This window comes from Microtus ochrogaster, chromosome 4 (genome assembly GCF_000317375.1).
Source record: "Microtus ochrogaster isolate Prairie Vole_2 chromosome 4, MicOch1.0, whole genome shotgun sequence".
NCBI classification, from domain to species: Eukaryota; Metazoa; Chordata; class Mammalia; order Rodentia; family Cricetidae; genus Microtus; species Microtus ochrogaster.
In genome coordinates this window covers 3,828,688-3,849,564 of record NC_022011.1, presented here as the reverse complement: position 1 = coordinate 3,849,564, position 20,877 = coordinate 3,828,688, and the positions used below count along the sequence as shown (strand labels likewise).

General features: G+C 45.2%; 1 protein-coding gene and 1 pseudogene across 4 annotated transcripts in view; both read right to left on the bottom strand.

Annotated features, from left to right (window-relative positions):
- Positions 1 to 455: 455 nt before the first annotated feature.
- The window catches only part of Terf2 (telomeric repeat binding factor 2), a 26,864-nt gene continuing 6,442 nt past the window's right edge, over positions 456 to 20,877 (bottom strand). Inside the window, exons 4-10 of one of the 4 annotated variants that reach the window (XM_013353870.2) lie at positions 16,313 to 16,399; positions 14,328 to 14,474; positions 11,441 to 11,547; positions 8,535 to 8,743; positions 4,513 to 4,598; positions 3,253 to 3,293; positions 456 to 1,606 (exon numbers count right to left, since the gene is read on the bottom strand). In XM_013353870.2, the coding sequence (XP_013209324.1) occupies positions 3,264 to 3,293; positions 4,513 to 4,598; positions 8,535 to 8,743; positions 11,441 to 11,547; positions 14,328 to 14,474; positions 16,313 to 16,399 (666 nt within the window). In that variant the 3' untranslated portion in view covers positions 456 to 1,606; positions 3,253 to 3,263. Of the gene's footprint in view, positions 1,607 to 3,252; positions 3,294 to 4,512; positions 4,599 to 7,101; positions 8,744 to 11,440; positions 11,548 to 14,327; positions 14,475 to 16,312; positions 16,400 to 20,877 lie in introns of those variants that run through there. The other 3 variants (XM_005345405.2, XM_013353869.2, XR_003376847.1) reach the window with 3 other exon arrangements.
- Positions 18,128 to 18,305, bottom strand: LOC113456008 (annotated as a pseudogene).

Genomic DNA, 20,877 nt, shown 5'->3' with positions numbered 1-20,877 from the left:
CTTTCTAAGGATGGGATCTGAAGGCAAGAAATCAGAGGTGGAGAGAGGCCACAACTAACTACAACTACAAGGCACCGTGCTGAGCAGCTCCGGGTCTCACTGTGGCTTCTTGTGTTGGCTCGTAAGAGGGCAGAAGTATCAATGCACACACAGCGACAAGTTCTAAACCTAGACTTTCCATGCTTCAATTAAGCTAAAGACGAAATGGAAGCTTCCATACACCTTTAAACTTGCTTAGCATTCACTCAGAAGACAGGAAGTAGGGACGGTTTAGTCCCTAAAGTAGTGCTTGGGAAAGGGACAAATTGAGAAGACACGTTCACAGCATGGTGACATGGCATCCAAGGCCGCAAAGTGGCTTCACAGCAGCTCAACAACGCCACACAGCAGCTTGTCAACATCCGCCCCCCATGTGAATACACGCTGCACTGCAATTAACCAGCTATGGAAACTTGAGAGAAGCAAGACTTTAATGAAGAATGCTACAAGTAGGAACAGTTCATTCTCATATTTAAAAAAGATTACAGAAAACACTTTACTGAATTTTTTTTGTTTTTTGTTTTGCTAAAAAGACAGTTTTCAAGGGTGTCTGAGCGACAGCAAGCACAACACTGTACAAAGGGAGAAGGGCATGTCGGATTCCGCTGCAAGACACAAACATAGCACGACTAGGGAAGTGTGGGTGGGAGCAACCGTTTGGAGGATGAGCTAGGCATTGGTTCAACCAGGACTGAATTTGAAGCTTTATAAGTCCAGCATAATAAAGGGCTCTGAGAAGGGGGAGGATGGGGTGGGGAGGGAAGCTAAGCTTATCTACAATCACCGTTTTACCAAAAACCACACTGTTCAACCACATGAGAAAAGCGCAGGACAAACCTGCCATGTAGCCCAGCACACGGTAACAGCGAGTGCCCAGGCAGTCAGGTCCACGGCTGACGAAGTGGCTAAATGGTTCTTTACAAGGACTCAGATTCCACAAGAACTGAACATCTCTCATCGGGGCTCAGCACAAAGTGCCTTTCTTCTTGAGTCAGGAGGTCAGAACTCAACGAGGATGAAGTTCATTCCAGATAATGCTCACATTGCTGGATTTAACAGATCAGGGATCGTAAGTATGCACAATGGATTCCATCATTTCTTAGGAGAAGGTTCTATGGATGACTGGGGATTCAAGTTGAAGCAAACCACTAAAGGGAAACGCTAATGAGGTTCTGGCACTGTCTAAGCTGTGTGCCTGCGGCCTCTGCTGCAGACATGGGCAGACCTGGCTTTGCTTCTCAGCTCCATGATCTCCGACAACAGTGATGGAGTATATGTGAGGCCTGCCTGGACAGAAAGGCCGCCTGCACGTCTCCTCTCAGTCCAGCTTCTGAAAGAGACATCAGAGCATCAGCGACTATGGTTCAGAACCACGTTCTTGTGCATCCTGTGGAAACGAGAGCATTTTTCAGTTCATGCCAAGTTTCTTCATGGTCCTCCAGCGGTCTTTAATCATCACAGCTGTTCGGTTGATAAAGGGGTAGTTTTTAGAAATGGCGGCCCAGTTTCCTTCCCCGTACTTCTGCACTCCGGCCTTCACCCACTCGCTCTCTTCCACGGTCCACTTCTGCAGAAGAAAACCACCAGACCTGTCAAAACCTGCTGCTACTTACCTCTTTTCCAATGCACTGACGAGTAATCTAAGCATGAACCCAACAGCAAGTACAACACAGTATAATCCAGGTGATGGTGGCACACTCCTTTAATTGCAGCATTTGGGAGGCAGGGGCAGGAGGATTTCTGCTGCAAGGACAGCCAGAGCTACAGAGACAGACACTGTCTAAAAACAAAAACAAACACACACGTGGTCTAAACAGCTAGAAAACATCCATGTTCTAATGCTGACACGCCACCCTTTATTGATAATCACTGCTGTGAGCGGCAGAGAGGCTCAGTGGTCATGACTACTTGCTGCTCTCACAGAGGAACCTGGTTTGGGCTCCTGCACTTGTATGGCGGATCACAACCATCTGTAAACTCCAATTTCAGGGAATCAGATTTCTCTTCTGGCTTCCTGGGCCACTGGACACACATGGAACACAGACATACATGAAGGCAAAAAACACACTGAAAAAACAAACAAACTCCAAAACGCTGAAAAAACAAAACAAACGAACAAACAAACAAAAAACCCCTGAAACACTGGAACTTAAAACTAAGAAGTAAAAGGGCTGGAGAGATGGCTCAGTGGTTAAGGGCATTGGCCGCTCTACCAGAGGTCCTGAGTTCAATTCCCAGCAACCACATGGTGGCTCATAACCATCTGTAATGAGATCTGATGCCTTCTTCTGGCCTATTCTGGTTCTGCAGGCAGAACACTATATACAAAATAAAATCTTAAAAAAAAGAAAAAGAAAGCATCTGTGATGCAGCTCAGGGGTACAGTGTTTGCTAAGCACAACAAAACCCACTGTTTGAACTTAGTTTGAACTGTCTTAGGGGTATTTATTTATTTATTTGGTTTTTCGAGACAGGGTTTCTCTGTGGCTTTGGAGCCTGTCCTGGAACTAGCTCTGTAGACCAGGCTGGTCTCGAACTCAGAGATCTGCCTGCCTCTGCCTCCCGAGTGCTGGGATTAAAGGCGTGTGCCACCATCGCCCGGCAGGTATTTTTTTAATATTAATTAATTAATTAATCAATTTATTTATTATGTATACAGTGTTCTGTCTGCATGTATGCCTGCCTGCCAGAAGAGGGGACCAGGTCTCATAGATGGCTGTGAGCCACCTGATGTGGTTGCTGGGAATTGAACTCAGGACCTCTGGAAGAGCAGCCAGTGCTCTTAACCTCTGAGCCATCTTTCCAGCCCCTGGATGTCCTTCCAGAGACCTGGTTCCATTTCCAGAACCCACATCGTAGCTCACAACCACCTATAACTCCAGTTCCCGGTGATCCAATCCAATGCCCTCTCTGGCCTCTGCAGATACCCCCTGCACGCATGTGCGCGCACGCGCACACACACGCGCACACACACACACACACACACACACCCACCCCACGATACACAAATATAACCAACTTTGGTTTCCAGCACCATTATCAGGTGGCTCGCGAGCATCTGTTAACTCCAGCTCCGGGGGATCTGACACCCTCCTCTAGATTCCACAGGCACTGCAGTCACATGCACAAGCCCACACATGTATGATTAACAATAAACTCTTACATGTAGGCAAAACATCCACACACACAAAGTTTGAACAAGTTCTTAATTACCTGCTTTCTTGTTAAACTGACTGACTTTTCTTCATTTGGTTCTGTTGGAAAACATGAGAGTATATTTAGTTTAGAAGAAAACATAAAACATCCCCAAATGGAAAACTTGATTAAAATTTCACAAGCACTGAAGGCTGGGAAGGCAGGTCAGCAGTAGAGAGACTGCCTAGCTTGAATAAGAAGGAGCTTGATCCCCAGAATGGCAAAAGCAGAACAAAATAAATTTCACTAATGTTGAGAATTAAAAGAGCATCATTAAAGAATAATTTCCTGTTTTTTATTTGCAGTCACGTCAGGTCTGAGAACCTGCACAAAGAAGAGTTTGACAAATTTCCAATAAATTCTGTTTGAGTTTTTTTTTTTTGGAGACAAGGTTTTTCTATGTAGTCCCTGGCAGTCCTGGATCACTCACTCTGTAGACCAGGCTAGCCTCAAGCTCAGAGATCCGTCTGCCTCTGTTCCTCAGTGCCAGGATTAAGGACGTCGCCAGCACTGCCTGGTGCATTTCTCTATTTCTATTAGAATGCAAAATATGTAGTGGGAAGATTATAACACCAATGCTAAGAGCTTTAGATGTGCTTACAGAAAGTAAACTTCCTATCCTATACATGTATGCTCAGCATACACACCAAAGAGAGCCTTTCATTTTAAGAAATACAGAGCTAGGGAGATGGCTCCCTAAAGGCACATGCTGCCAAGTCTGATGACCTGACTCTGTTATCTAGACCTCACAGGGTAGGAGAGAACAGACCCTGCAAACTGTCTTGACTTCGACATGCATACATGCTACCTCCCCATCCATACACAAATAAGGAAGTAAAATAGAAGTAAACATTTCAGTCTTTTTTTTCTTTGGTTTTTCGAGACATGGCTTCTCCTTAGCTTTGGAACCTGTCTTGGAACTCATTCTGTAGACCAGTCTGGCCTCAAACTCACAGAGAGCCACCTGCCTCTGCCTCCCAAGTGCTGGGATTAAAGGTGTGTGCCATCCACTGTTTGGCTAAAATTTTTTTAATACAGGAGACAAAGGCAGGTGCACGGATCTGTGAGTTTGAGGTCAGCCTGGTCTATATAGATCCTGAATTTAAGAGCAGCTTGGGCGACACAGCAAGAGCCTGTTGCAGTAAATCCAAATGTGCTCTGATTTCTGACGATGCTGCTGTCTCACTGGGACAGAGGGACCCGCAACATGAACGCGACAGTAACACGCATCACACTTCAGCAAACATGCCAAGAGGGCAAGGGCAATCTGGGGCTTACCCTGAACGTCAAACAGCTGGTCCTCTTCCACCCAAATTTCCTTTTCTTCAAGCCCGTTAGGACCGTTCCACTTGTCTTTGGATACTCTAGGGGAGAGCAATGAGAAGCCATGAGACACTCCCTTCATCAAGAGCTCTGAACACGGCTCGCTTTCAGTTCTCTCAGGGGTCATCACACAGTGCTCCAGTTCACTGTCACCTTCCCTCGGCCAGCCAGGCATCTCCACATGTGACCACCTCCCAGGCTGCAGAGCCATGCCTCAAACTGGGCTCTGGGTAAAGTACAGCACCATGCTGCCATCTCCTTCAAAAGAGCTTTAATTTCATTTGCTTATTTATTGTTTTTCAATAGGACTATACTGTGAACACACGCTGGCTCCTGCCTCTCCCTGCTGAGTGTTGGGATTACAGGTATGCATCAACATACCCAGTCATTCGGGATCCTTTAAAGGTCTCAGCATTTTTCTGACTTAGAAGTGCAGTCTTGCCTCTCCTTTAGGGCCAGCTCTAGTGCATTTACACTGACTTGGGTACCCTCCCTGTTCCTGAGTTAAACTCAAGATACCTTGTATCAGTATGACACTAGGCTTTTCTCCTCCAAAAGCCAACATTACAGAAGCATACTGACTGGGCACTGTGGCACATTCCTGTAATAACAGTATTTGGGAGACTAGTGAAAATCAAGTTCAAAGCCGCCTGAAATACACATGCTAGGCTACCTAAACAACAACAAAATCAGCACACTTCTCCTCATGGTCTATGAGTCCAGGCCATTTCCTAACTTGGCTCCGCCACCCATTACACCTGCGGCAGTGGTCCTCAACCTTCCTAACGCTCTACCCTTTAATACAGTTCCTGTTGTGCAGGCTCCCGACCATAAACCACTTCATTGTTACTTTACAACTGTAAGCTTGCTAGTTATGAACTGTAAATGTAAGTATCTGAAATGTGACCTCTGTGAAAGGTTGAGAACAACTGCCCTACAGCAACCCAGGCTCCCTGCTCCTTACCTCTGCCTAGGAGTACCTTCCCTGCTTAGGAACTTAAGGGTCTTTTTTTCTTTTCTTTTTTTTCTTTGTGACAGGACTGCCCAGACTGGCCTTGAATGTGCTCTATCACTGAAGGGGATCTTGGTCTTCTGACCCTTCTAGTTCCATACACGTGTTACCACAGGCACGAGCCACCAGGTTGTATGTAGTGCTGAGGACCAAATCAAGGCCTTCCACACGCTAGGCCAGCATTCTACACACTAGGCGGCATCTTCAGCCCAACACTGCCATTCTCAATGACACCTCTAAGTACTGATCGCAACACAGAAAGCCTCTCCCATCTGCCAGGTTGCGGCCATCCAAACCAGCCAAGGTTCCGCCAAAATCCTCTCTGTAGTTAAGAAGTACCTATCCAATGTTGGGACAACGTATGCTGTTAACTGGGACTAGATCTTGAGAATAGTTTACTTGAAACTGAGTGGCACCACAAGCCAGCCTTCAGTTCTACCGTGGACTGCTGTTTATAGACAGCTAACAACTAGGCTACTGGTTTTTCCTATTTTTCCCAGTCCTGACAGTGAGTTTGGACTTTGGTTCCTGTGGGCTATCATTTGCTAGTAACCTGTCTCACTGGAACTCTCACACTGCCCTTTCCAGGAGGGATTACAGAGGCCTAAGCATGTGTAGGGTCTTGCTGACTGCGGAAGGGGCTGACAACAGTCTTCCTAGCTGTCAGTGCTGTGACCTGGTTTCTAGATCCTCCTATTCCTCACTTACTAAGTCACAGCTTCATAAGCACTGGTCTAGTAAGGACTTGTCAAACAACCTGCGCTGCTGGGGTTTATCCTGGAAGCTCTGGCCCCTTTCTGCTCTCCAAAGGAAACCTTAACCCTTAATGTATATGCGGCCTACATACACTTAGGGGGTGTCATCCTGTACAGAGACCTTCTAAGAATCCCTTTAACTTGATTAATAAACTCCTAGCAAATGCTGACTGTGTTCAAGGTGCTGTGGGGACAGAAAAACCTAGGCACACAGCCTTGCTTTTCAGGCAGTTTCCCCTAACTCTGCCTTCTCATGCTGGATCCTTCTGGTCCTGTCTTCCTCAAACTCTCCCTGCTTACTTGCAGCTGTCTCCAGCTTCCTCCCAGCCCTCAGTGGTGCCCCACAGGCCTGGGAACAGAAACTTAAAAAACAACAACAAAAAAATCCAAAACAAAACCTTTAAATGTGCCCCCTGCAGTTTGAGGAGCTAGCTGCCTGCCTGTCACTGCTGCTGCTCGGTGCTGTAGTCTCAGTCACTAACATCTGCCCACACGAGCTGCAGTACTGTCTAGAACCCCTTCCCACATGGCACTCACGACCTTCCTACTCCTCCAAGGCCAGCTCAACATCTGTTCTTCTACAGGATGCAGTCCACCCAACACTTGCGTAAGCAGGCTCAGGAACTCTCCCCCAGCTCACAGGGCATCCCATACACTTCCTGGTGCTGGGCTTGCTACGTTTGCCATCTCTGTCGCCTCTACTGGCTTCACAGCCTGCTGGAAGTGGCTACGCTCCATTGTATTTTATTAACAGAAACAGGCAGCAGGTGATTTTACCAATTCTTGCTGCGCAGTTCTCATCAAACTTTAGACCCTGGACATATTACAGCACGGGGCACGTCTGCAACGGTCATACACACTCCCGTTTCCAATCCTACTGCATCTGCAATGGTCTTGTTTCTTCAGCTGCTCATGGGGGCAGTGTCTACAGTTCACAGGGTTTCTGTGAGAAATGAATGGACGAGGAGTGTAGAGCTGCATTAACTATGTCTGCCTGCGGCTCGTTTCTGCATGCAAGAGTGGCGCATACAGTGCGATTCTGTCCGGAGGAAACCACGTTATCACAGGCCATGGCCTTCACATTGCAGGTCAGAGCAGGCTCTCCAAACAGTCACAGCACCCAGCAGTGTACAGAGATGGCAATGGCCTTGGAGAGCAGCGAGGCGGATGACTTACACAGGGGCAGCGGAGAAGAGCTCACAGGGAGCTAAGAGTGTCAAGAGAGGCAACTGATGTATGGGCCCAGCTGTGGTGCTAACACCGAAAGCCCAGGTTTGCTATTTTCAGCTGTGTGACGTCAGGTGAGCTACTAACTTTTCTGAGCCTTCCTCAACTACACAACAGGGCTAACATCCTCTCACAGAGATAGCACTGGAGAGTCAGTTAGGTAACACATGGAAATCTGACAGGCAATGATGGAGAATGACAGTCCACCATAGGAATGAGAGGAAGTGAAGGCACAGGAGAAACAAACAGTATGTTCCAGAGAGAGAGAGCAGAGCAGTGCTGCAGGGTGGATCCACGCAGGGCAGAAAGGAGCCAAACTCAAAACCTGGGCTGGCAGTCACGGTGGGAATAAAATAGAATAAACATATCCTAACCACTGCTCCATAGCAACTGGCAGAACATGAGATTAGGAAATCTTTACTGAATTTGCTGAGTCTCATACGCCCATAGGTACAAAACTATATTCATTCTTTCATAAATATCAAGTATGATGAGGCCCAACTCAGACAAATTTCACAAATAGACTAATAAATAGTCATTGAAGCACTTAGATTGACAGGCAGAAGGCTCAGAAACCCTCCCTCCCTACTCCCGCCCTAGGGCAGTGCTGTGTAGCCTACAGGGGCGTGGGAACTCAAGGACTGCTACAGTCACTCCCTGCTCCAGTCTCGTTCTAGCAGTCTGAGCAAGCCTTGGTGGAGAGCAACTTAGCTGAAGTAACTTCATTCACGGAAGCAAAACCAGGCCCAACCAGGACCGCCAACCAGCCCCAAAACTGCTACAAAGAAGGTCTTCATACTTGGGATTCTTCTCCCCTGTATGGGGTTGGTTGAGAGCTCTGGACTTGGATGGTGATGCCGACATGGGCTCCGGGGAGGAGTGGAGGCCTGGGCTGGCCTCAGAATTCTGGCTGTCCTCCTCCAAAACCAATCTGCTTATTGTCATGCGATTGCTCTTGGGCTGCAGTTCTGAGCCTCCCTCACCCTCAGTGAGAGCTGAGTTTTCATTTTCATCTTTCCTGGGTCTCTTGTTTTTGTGGGTTGGTGATGACGGGGATGGTAGATTAGGAAGTACCAGGTCTTTCTGGTCCAGTTTTGCAAAAGCTGCTTCTGAGTCTTGTGCAGTGGACAGAGCTTTGAAAGCTGCTCTTAGAGTCCCGATCCCAATGGTGGTCGGAGGGTCCCGAGGCTGTCTGTAAGAAAGCACACAGGAGATCAGTCTCCCCAGGGTGGAAACACATACAAGAAGCAAGACCTAAGACTCTTCATCAAAACAAAACAAAAATGGGTGGGGTGGGCCTGCTTTCTCTGAACAGCTGTTGTTCATAAAAGCCTTCATTAATGAACATACATCTAAGTTGTATCAATTTTAAATTCCAAACAAGAGAACCTTACAGAGATCAAGGCCAATGCAATTCTCTCCAGTCTGTCTGTAATCAACCCTTTTACAGCCTGTATGATCAAAACAATGTTTCCCATTATGTAAGACCTCTGAGCAGTGCCTGCCAACCTCACATGTACCTGGGCAACCAACTGATACCGCTACAGTCTCCCTGAAATCTCCACTCTCACAGCATCCCCATCTGGCTCTCATCTGGGGAGCAGCTAATGGTCTAGACCCACATTGACTTCTGAGGAAGTGCTGTGCCGTGTGATCCGGAAGCAGTGAGACTGACGAGTACAGAGACTTTATTGATCCTTTGGAACAGCTAATGAGTTTAGGGTAAAATCTGTCAGAAAAGGGAAACCAGTAGCCTAAAGGCCAACCTCCCTGACAAGTATAGCGAACTGTCTAACAAATACAAGACTGTTTTCTAAAACCAACGTTCAAAAGTCACAGAGGACCCAATTCAGTCACCAGCACATAAGTCAGGTGGCTCAGGATCAGCTGTGTATAACCCCAGCTCCAGGAACTCCAAAGTCCTCTCCTGGATTCCACAGGCACCCATATTCTCCATACATACTCATGCACAAAATTAAAAAATAAATCTGTAGAGCCGGGCGGTGGTGGCGCACACCTTTAATCCCAGCACTCGGGAGGCAGAGGCAGGCGGATCTCTGTGAGTTCGAGACCAGCCTGGTCTACAGAGCTAGTTCCAGGACAGGCTCCAAAAACCACAGAGAAACCCTGTCTTGAAAAACAAAAAAAAAAGAAAAAAAAAAAAAGCCGGGCGGTGGTGGCGCACGCCTTTAATCCCAGCACTCGGGAGGCAGAGGCAGGCGGATCTCTGTGAGTTCGAGACCAGCCTGGTCTACAGAGCTAGTTCCAGGACAGGCTCCAAAAACCACAGAGAAACCCTGTCTTGAAAAACAACAACAACAACAACAACAACAACAACAACAACAACAACAACAACAAAATCACAACAACAACAACAACAAAAAAAAAATCACAGAGAAACCCTGTCTCGAAAAACAAAAACAAACAAACAAAAAAATCTGTAAAACTTGAGCAATCTAACCACATACACAAAAGGACATCTCGTACACAAAATCTGAACTCAAGCTTTGGAATGGTTAGATATTCTCAGAAAGTAGTAACTGCCAAACCCAGAAAACCTGGCCTCACCTTTCGAGTGTCCTGTTTGGGACCATCTATTTTAGGACCCATCTGGCCTCTGTATTTCAAACCAGGGTACTATGATTCAGATATTGTTTCAGTGAGTCACGTGTTGACATTTAACTCCTGGTTTGAAGAAGGGGCCCCAGCAAGTAACTAGGATTAGAAAAGGCCACCATGGTAGAGCCCCAAGAGTAAACTACAATGTGCTTGAGGTCGGGGAGGCAGAAGCGCACGTGTGCATCCCCCCCCCCCAATCAAATGGCATGACAGCAAGAAGGTTATTACCACATCACCACATATGGCCCTCAAACCTTTAGTTCTGAGCACTAAATAAACTTTTTCTCGTATGGTTAATAAAAATGTACCAATACAGAGGTCCCTACAGGAATCTACACTTTTGACTTTCATGCTATGTCACCAGACTTAAGATTCCAACTGTCTTTTTTCTTCTTTCTTATTTTAAGATTGATTTATTTACTATGTATATAGGTTTCTGCCTGCATGTATACCTGCAGGCCAGAAGAGGGCACCAGATCTCATTACAGATGGTTATGAGCCACCATGTGGTTGCCAAGAATTGAACTCAGGACCTCTAGAAGAGTGGCCAGTACTCTTGACTGCTGAGCCATCTCTCCAACCAGGCCTTCCCGCCCCCACTTGAGACAGGGTCTCACTATATAGCCTAGTCTAGTCTCTAACATAGAGCCTCTTGCCTCTGTTTCCCAAATGCTGGTATTAAAGCTATGAACTACCAGAGGCAGGCAATCTCTGAGTTCAAGGCCAGCCTGGTCTACAGAATGAGTTCCAGGACGACACAGAGAAACCTTGTTTCCAAAAACCAAAAAGCAAACAAACAGAAAGAGCCATGTGCCAACACGCCCAGCTTCACTATCCAGTCCGGCTCAGCGGCTCACGCTGCAGTCTTAGCACATGGGAAGCAGAAGAGGACTGAGTTCCCGCACAAAATGGGCTACAAAGTGAGGCTCTGTCTCCATAAAATGAAAGGAGTGTGCACATCTGTGTGTGTGTGTGTGAGAGAGAGAGACAGAGAGATCCACAAGTTATAGGTGAGATAGAGAAGTAAAAACAGAACCTTTGGGGAAGTGCCAATCAGGATCTTCTCTAGGAGACCCCAGAGGGCTAGTTTCATTTTCCCAGGCCATGTCCTCACAATGGTATGTCATCACTCACAATGGTATGTCATCACTCACAATGGTATGTCACCACTCACAATGGTATGCCAATAACCTGGTGATGTTATCAAGTCTGCTAAGAGAAACTGACCTTGCTAAATGCTTTCCCCACAATCACGAAAGGACATCCTCACCTTGAAGGCTCTCTTAGTGGCTTGTCCACTGCCTCTGGGACTGGCTGCTTTTCCTCCTTTGCAGCACTTGAAGCAGCAGATTCGGATTTCAAAGCCTTTTTGGCCATCTGGGAAAGGAAGGGTGTCATTAAGAGGAAGCCAGAGAAGTTCATTTAGTGTCTAGTCTTTCACCAAGAACATACACAACACAAAGCAACCCATTTACAAATCCAACCCAGGCAGTGGTTAGAGGACACAGATGGGCACAGCATGACGTGGAAAACCTTCAACTTTCTCTTCCTTACCATAAAACAACAACAGACCCACCACAGATGGCAAGCTACATGAAGGAGAACTTTCTTACTCTCTTGCATTGACTGAACCTTCCAACCTTAGTCCTATCTAATCCCCGGTTTCCAAGTCTCTTCAGGAGTCAGGTATAAAAGTTAAATTTCTTCTCCTATTTCTTAAAAAATATTTTTTATTTTCTCATGTACCACACACCCATGGAGGTCAGAAGAGGTTATCATCACACTGTCTGGAACTGGAGTTGCAGGTGGTTGTGAGCCACCTTGTTACCTTGTAGGTGCTTGGGACCTAACTTGGGTCCTTTGCAAGAGCAGTCACGTGCTCTTAACCACTGAGCCATTTTTCCAGTCCCCCCCCCCTTTAAGGCAGGGTCTCAGTATACAGTTCTGGATGCTCTAAACTTGACAGACGGACCAGGTTTGCCTTGGACTTACTGTGATTTTTCTCTTTGTTTTCCAAGTGTGCCACCATGCCTGGTTCAAATGGTTTTTTCAAACCTTAGGATAACTGACAGATAGGAATGATTTTTAGTTTGTGTATATAATGTTTAACTATATCCCCACCAATGTTTTGTCGTACTGACAACTATTTGAAAATCCTTAATATTACACAGGAAACCCTAGGCAGGTCATTCTTGCCCTAACTCTACTCATCTGCCCCTCCTACTCTTATGTGTAGACTGTTCCATTCATTTCAGGTACATCTGTGACTTGGTGCCTTAAGAGATGAGTTCTATCCTCATGTAAGGAGCAGCAGAATATTTTTCAGATACCCAAAATGAAAATGTATTTAGATACACCTAGACCAAAGTTCCAGCATCCAGATGCTTCCTGGCTAGCTACTCCAAATACCACCTTTACAAGTGACCGAAGACCTGTCCAATGGCTTTATAGGATCCCTCACTGCACTACCCTAATAGAGGCTTCAGAACCTGCATTATGATAGACTATTGTTATGTTTGTTTGTTTGTTTGTTTTTTTTGGTTTTTCGAGACAGGGTTTCTCTGTGGTTTTTGGAGCCTGTCCTGGAACTAGCTCTTGTAGACCAGGCTGGTCTTGAACTCACAGAGATCCGCCTGCCTCTGCCTCCCAAGTGCTGGGATTAAAGGCGTGCGCCACCACTGCCTGGCTTATGTTTGTTTTTTTGAGACAGGGTTTCTCAAAAGCTTTGGGGCCTGTCCTGGAACTAGCTCTTGTAGATAAGGTTGGCCTCAAACTCTGACTGCCTCAGTCTTCCAAGCTGGGATTAAAGGTGAGCGCCACCACCCGCAGCCAATCACAGGCTATTTTTAATATTATCAAAATCCTGGGGGCTGGAGAGATGACTCAGTGGTTAAGAACACTGACTGATCTTCCAAAGTTCTTGAGTTTAATTCCCAACAACCACGTGGTGGCTCACAACCATCTGTAATGAGATTTGGTGCCCTTTTCTGGCCTGCAGGCATGCATGCAGACAGAACATTGCATACATAATACATATATACATAAATCTTAAAAACAAAACAAAATAAAACACAAAAAAACAAACCCAAACCTGGTTCCCTAACTTTACTCTTTCTTTTTTGGTGGTGCTGGGGTGGGGACCAAACATACTAGATCAAGTGTTTTAGTATTAAACTACATCTCCATCCATTAGGTTCTTTGGATAAGGACTGGCTGTGTAGTCTAGGCTAGCCTCAAAACTCATGTTCTTTCTGCCTTACTGTACAGACTGGTGATTGGGCCTCACCACGCAATCTCAAGTCCAACTAAAGGATTATTGCATAAGGCCAGTGGAGCACTGTGGCCCATACCTTTAATCCTTGCACTAGGAGGCAGAGATAGTTCGACAGTGTGATGCCAGCCTGGTCTACACTTTCCCAGGCTACCACAGTGAGACCCTATCTCAAAAGGGGCGGGGGTAGGCTAGAGAACAGCTCAGCAGTCAAGAGCACTGGATACTCTTGTAGAGGACCCAGTTTGATTCTCAGCACCCACATGGTGGCTCAATAACAATCAGTAACTCCAGCAGTCCCAGGGGACCTGACACCATCTGGTCTCTATGGTTCCTTTGTATGGTATCATACTTCTAGTCTCTCCTCCCCCAACCTCACGCCCCCATCTACCAACTCCCATCACTCCACGTCTACCTTTCAGCTCAGATTCCACTGCCTGTGGAAACCAGGACTGTAAGAGAATGCTCTACTTCAGCTACAAGATTAGTCACACGTAAGAGTCTAAGATGCAAGGAGAGAGAAACCAGGTATGTTCTGTCTGCCACAGCCAGGAACTCATCTTAGGGATTTCACAGGCACTTAAGAAAGGTAGTGCAAGGGGCTGGAGAGATGGCTCAGTGGTTAAGAGCACTGCTTGCTCTTCCAAAGGTCCTGAGTTCAATTCCCAGCAACCACATGGTGGCTCACTACCATCTATGAAGGGATTTGGTGCCCTCTTCTGGCCTGCAGGCATAGATGCAGGATACTAACAATACTGTATACATAATAAATAAATCTTAAAAAAAAAGAAAAAAAGAAAGGTAGTGCATATAACCCAGTCAATGTCACACCATTCTTTTCACGCCAAAACATGGTTATGGGAAGAGAAGAGAGGCCAAGGCACACCGTGAGGAGGTAGGGCTCTGTGTCATCCAGGTGGCTCTCCAGGAAACGCAACATCTTCTGCTGGAAGGTCTCATAGGAAAAGTTCTGGATAACAGGGTGGGCCAAGTTTTTTTCTCGGATAATGTTCAGGAGATCAGTTCTTAGCTTCTACACGAAAGATTGACGTTTGCAACAGGAGAAAGGAAGAGAACAGGACAACATCAGGGCTGAGCTGAGACAGAATATCACCAACACATCTGCAATACTGTCAGACAACTCAAAGGATCGGCTGATGAAATCATGGTTCAGCAACAGTCAATGAGTTACTATGTGGCTAGTCACAAAGAGGGACAAAGAAGCTCCATTTTATGTTAATAAAAAATCATGGGCTGGAGAGATGGCTCAGCAGTTAAGAGCACTGGCTGCTCTTCCAGAGATCCTGAGTTCAATTCCTAGCACCCACATGGTGGGTTCTAATGCCCTCTTCTGACATCAAGTTATCTATGCAAATAGAGCACTCTCTCTCTCTCTCTCTCTCTCTCTCTCTCTCTCTCTCTCTCTCTCTCACACACACACACACTAAACAAATCTTTAAAAAAAGGGAGAAAAAAGCAAAAGAAAATCCTTTGCTACATTAAGAGGAAAAAAAGGGGGTAAGTGTTCAGAACAGTGTGTCAGTGTGAAGAGCCTGCCATGTCCCATCGACAGACAGAGGAGGAAAATGTGCTCATGTGTACACAGACAAGACTTGCCCGTAGACAGTAGTATCTCTGAAACGGTAAGAAGGCTGCCTCTGAGAGTAGGTGAAGGGCAAAGACAAGGGGATTGTCACTTAACTTTTATTATCCCCACTTCATTTTCACTTGTGTGTGTGACTGCCTGTGCGCATGTGTCTTTGTGTAGCTTCACAAGGATGACGGTCATAGGACAACTTGCAGGTGCTGGGTCTTGGGGATGGAACTCAGGTTGCCAAACACTTTTACTGACTTAACAGGCCCTTAAAATATTGTTTTTGAATTTTGTACTATTACACATTAGCTCTTCAAAGATAAAGAGGCTTTGGCTAGGCATGGTGGTGCATAGTGGTACATGCTAGGCCTTTATTCCTATCATGTGGGAGACAGAGGCAGGCAAAGATCTGTTAGTTTGAGGCCAGTCAGGTCTACATAGTTAGTTCAACAACTGCCACAGCTACACAGAGGCTCTGCTTCAAAACAACAACAGAAAAGATAAAGTGGTTGTGAGCATGTTTGGTGCCAGGGCTCAAACTCGGCATGTTAGGTAAGTGCCTAATATTAAGAATATCCCCAGCCTAAAACTAAGTTTATAAAATAATACAGGCTGGGGATAGAGAACTCAACTGAGGCTGTACTTCAAAATGTCTTCCACACTTTTAACAGGAAATGGAGTTACTGAGTCTTTTCCAAAGTAGCCTCCAAAGTTCACAGGGCTAACATTCATATAGACAGAGCTACAAGTGCCATACTTTTTGTTAAGTATCTGGTACTGATTACTTAAATGTTCTATCACAAAACTGACAGAACAGGAAAAACAAGTGGTCTGAAAAGCCTGTCTTGGACACTGAAGCCAGAGTCTGTTACTTTAGAAATAAAAAGACATGGGACGTTTTTAAGGCAGTCTCACTGTGTCTTAGGTGGGCCTTACACCTCTACATAGCCCAAGGCAGGCCCCCAAGTTGCAATCCTCTTGCCTAAGGCTCAGAAGTTGTGATCACAGAAAAGATGTTGGGTATTTAAAGGCGAACACTTAGGTGATTTTTTTTTGGATACAAAGTCTACTCTAGTTCTAGCTAGCCTGGACGCACTATATAGACTAGGCTGGCCTTGCAAAGATTGGCCCGCATCTGCCTCCCCAAGTGCTAGAGTTAACGGTGTGTCCTACCGCACCTGGGATAAGTGACAGTCTTACAAAGAACCCTTTCTTACTGCTCCACAAAAGGCAGTGAGATGGATTAAGTCACAGAAATAAAAATATATCAAATTTACCTGAGTTGTAGGGTCCTTGGACATGTATTTTTTCAAAATTTTTGAAGCCTTTTCAAATTCTTTGTTTTTGATACAAATAATGACAGCCTATAAAAGGGAGAAAAACTTAAAAGTTTTGTAATGACAGATGTCATTAAAATATCAAATATCAAAACATACTCTTATCGAAAAGCTAACCTTCACATTGCATCAAATTCCTGTACTTAAAAGCCAACATTACCGCTCAAGCACTAAGAGCAATCACAAGTGTAGTTTTTCCTGTTTTTAATGCCCAAGAGAGCCAAATTGGACCTCTTGGGTTACAGACACTTAACCAAACTGAGCTGGACTAGCTAAGGAAAGTCAGGAGGCCTTCCATTCCAGAGGCTCGGAATTTCAGGAGCATAGAACAATTGATTCCAATCTTGGTGAGAGAGGATATAATATGGGAAAATGGACAAACGCTGTGCTGACTACAGCATTCAGCTGGTTCTAGTTAGAAAAGGGCTGAGGCCAATTCTGTGGAATGGGACTAAGCCTCTTACACCATAAATGCCAGCTAGTTACTCTAGCTAGAGTGTGCAGGGAATTCCTGAGACTGACAGCTCACCCACAATGGCAGATTTGAAAACGATCAAGAGTCAGGTAGGACCAGATGTTCTTATCAGCCACAGAGGAATAGGTTTCTGTAAAGAAACCCCGAGAGAACATACACACAGTGAAAGAAAGGGGACTCTTAACATGCTAAGGAATACAACAACCCAGGGCAGATGAAACTGGTGTCAAATGCTTTTGAACAAGCAGGCATGTCTATAAATTCTTGGAAGATGCAAAATTAACCATCTGTTGGTGTACAAAAGAGCTCAACAATAGCCTGGAATGGAGTTTAACAAAGGTTTATTTATCTGGGTATAAACTCACAGAAAGAGTAGCAATTCACGCTTTGCGTGTGCTGGGAACTGGAACTGAATCCAGCAGCCAAGAGGCCCACACATGCTTTCGTGTGCATTTATAATGCATGATGTAGGCCAGTATCTTAAAGGCTGAAGGAGCTCCCGCAGCACCGTCTTTTCAGATGACCATGTTTATTTACACACCATTTTCAGAATAAATACTATTATACTAACTTTCTTAAAACAACACAGCTTTTAGTTTTTATAAAGCCATATCAGTTCTATTAGGTTTAACTGCATTTAACTTGAACACAGCAAAACTGTTTGGGGCATAAAGCAACAAATACTAACAAGCCCAGACTTCTATAACCACAAAATATAAAAGCAATACTCCCATACCCCCTTTTAAAAACTGTTCTTTTTGCTACTCTATCTTTGCAATATTACAGGAGTAAAGGGCATGACTTGCTCTTTTCAGACTGGGTATTATCACATAAAACTTAATCCTCCTGCCTCAGCCTCTCAAGAGCTGGGGTTACAGGCATTCACTAGCAGACTGAGCTCCAGCACCAGATGTATTAAGGACGTTTCCTTTACTCAACACAGTGCCCTCAAGTCCACCCGAGTTGCTGGCTGTCAGCAGTTCAGTTTCTTGCTGCTGTATAGTTTAGGATATAGCATTGTTATCCATTATGTATGCAACAACATTTGGATAGCTCAGTTTTTGGTCATTATGAACAGAGATGGAAAAACACAGGTTTTTATGTGAACATCTCTTCAACTCTGAGGTAAATACGCAAGAGCAGGCTCCACAGAGCAAATCCTGTTTCATGGGGTAAGCAGCAAACTGTTAAGGTAGAGTAGGTGGACCACTTAGCATTCCGTCAGCAGTGGGAACTGTTTCAGTTATCCGAATCCTCTCTAACATCTTTTAATATCCCCATAGGAGTCCATAGTTCCTGGAGGTACAATACCGGGCTGATGTATGGAGGGAATAGAGGAAGCTCCTACGCTATCTTCCAGCTCCAAAAATCCACTTACATAATGTTCTTGGATAAAGGAGAATGTATCAGATACTGTTGAGAACAGTGACCTGATCTTAGCCAAAAGGCTGAGGTGATTCTGTAGTACTTAACTGTATAAATGTATCATATCCATGTTTTAAAGTAAAGCAGAATTTCTGGAGCTATTTATAAGCTTGGTCAGGTCATCTAACTGGCTCCTCAGAACAGGCAGGGTTGTCTGCTTTGGTGGCACTGGACACTGAACCTAGGGCTTATACCAACTATAAAAATGAGCTTTAGTCTCAGTCCCTTGTAAATTGAAAAAAGTAATTTTTAGTTACATGCATGTGGACATTGGTGAATTTGTGAGCACTGGTGCGGGGAACCAAACCCAGATCCTCTGCAGGAGCTGTAAGTTTTCCTAACCACTGAGTCATCTTTCCAGTCCCCACATAGTAAAACATCAAAAACATGCATTAGCCAATTGGGAGGTGGAGGCAGGAGAATCAGTAGTTCAAGGGTCATCTTTCAGCTACTTATTAGCTACGAATCAAGCTCAACAAAGAGCCTTGTTTTATCTCAAAAGAAAACAAAAAGAAGATAATATAGTTTTATTGTTTAAAACTTTACCAAATCACAGGGCTAGAAGCTGGCTCAGTGGTTAAGAACACTTGTTCTTGTAGAAGCCCTAGGTTCAATTCCCAGCATCTACATTGCAGCTCACAGCTATAACTCCAGGTCCAGGGGATTCGATGTTCTTCTGACCTTGGTGGGCACCAGGCATGAACATGGTCCACAGACACACAAGCAAGCAAAACACTCAAACACATAAAAATAAAATACATTTCAGAGCTAGCAGTTAAGAAAACTGACTGCTCTCCCAGAGGACCTGGGTTCAATTCCCAACACCCATATGGTAGCTAACAATTGTCTGTAACTTCAAGATCTGAAATCCTCACATAGACATACATGTAGGCAAAATGCCAACATAAAATAAAAATAAGCAAATTATTTAAAAAACAAAACCGACTGTCTACAAAGTAAAATTTAAGCCAGAGACAGCTATACAGGTAGACTGCCTTTAAAAAAATTAAGTTTCTAGTGGAGCATGGTGGCTCACAGTTATAATTCCAGCACTAAGGAGGAAGGAAGATTACCAAGAATTCCAGCTACAGACACTATGTCAAAAGAAAAAGCAAGCAAAACAAAGAATTAAAGGTCTATGAATGTGTCTAACACACCAGCATTCCTGAACATAAGATTTACAATCAACAAATCAATTTAGAAAGCAATAAATAACCTCTAAAATCACATTTATTTTAAAATGCAGGTGTTCATGCATCCCTTAGCTCACATGTGGAAGTCCAAGGACAACGTGCAGGAATACATTGTCTCCTTCCCCTATGTGGGCTTTGAGGATGAACTCAGGTTTGGCAGCAAGCACCCTCGCTCGCTCGCTCAGCCATCTTGTTGGCCCAATAATTAACCCTTTTCAGTCATAAAAAGAAACTGCCAGGCATGGTGGCACACACCTTTAATCCCAGCACTTGGGAGGCAGAGGCAGGTGGATCTCTGTGAGCTGGAGGTCAACCTGGTCTACAGAGCAGTTCTAGAGTAGCCAGGGCTACACAGAGAAACCCTGTGCCGAAAAACCAAAAATAAACAAATAGTAAAAAAAGAAAAAAATAAGAAACAAAACAAAAAAAAAATGGGGGAAGGGAAGACCACTGTGGCTCAATATAAACCAATAATAGGATTTTCTCTTTCCTACCTCTTACCCCCTCCCCCCAGAAAGAGTCTATGTCTGACACTCACTATGTAGGACTAGCCTGGCCCTGAACTTATGTCAGTTTGTCAATCCTCCTGCCTCCACCTTCTGATTGCTGGAATTAGAAGTCTGTGTGGCTTCATACCCAATGGAAAAAATGAGCTTGTTTTTTTCCAAGACAGGGTTTCAACTGTGTAGCCCTGGCTGTTGTGGAACTCAGCCTGCAGGCTGCCTGGCCTCCGGAGTGCTGGGACTACAGGTGTGCACCACCTCTGCCCGGGGTGAAGGGACACGTGTTTACCAGGCTCCTCAGAAACTGCTGTTCTTCTTTGACTTCAAACTCTTTCTTGGGTGGTAGTACTGGGAACTGAATCGAGGGCCTGGCAATGGCGGAGCTATCCCACTGACACAAAGGTCAGAGGAAAACATGTGCTAGTTGTTTCTCTCCTGCTACCATGTGAGGCTGGGTCTCAGGCTTGGCAGGACGTGCTCTTACCTGCTGAGCCATTTCTCGCTCCCTCTTTTTGTAAAAAATAAGATCTGATTACATTTACCGGCTGACCTTGAACTTGTTCCAGTCTCCTAACCAGTCTGGATTTTCTACAGGCCCTCATTAGTCCTGCTCCCACAAACATTAACAAGCAAACTCTCATTAAAAAAACAAAACAGCCGGGCGATGGTGGCGCACGCCTTTAATCCCAGAACTTGGGAAACAGAAGCAGGCAGATCTTTTAGTTGAGGCCAGCCTGGTCTACAAAATAAGTTCTAGGATAGTCAAGGCTACATAGTGAAACCTGGTCTTAAAAATAACCCTCAAAGAGCCAGGTGGTGGCGGTGCATGCCTCTAACCCCAGCACTAGGGAGGCAGAAGCAGGCAGATCTCTGGGAGTTTGAGGCCAGCGTGGTGTACAAGAGCTAGTT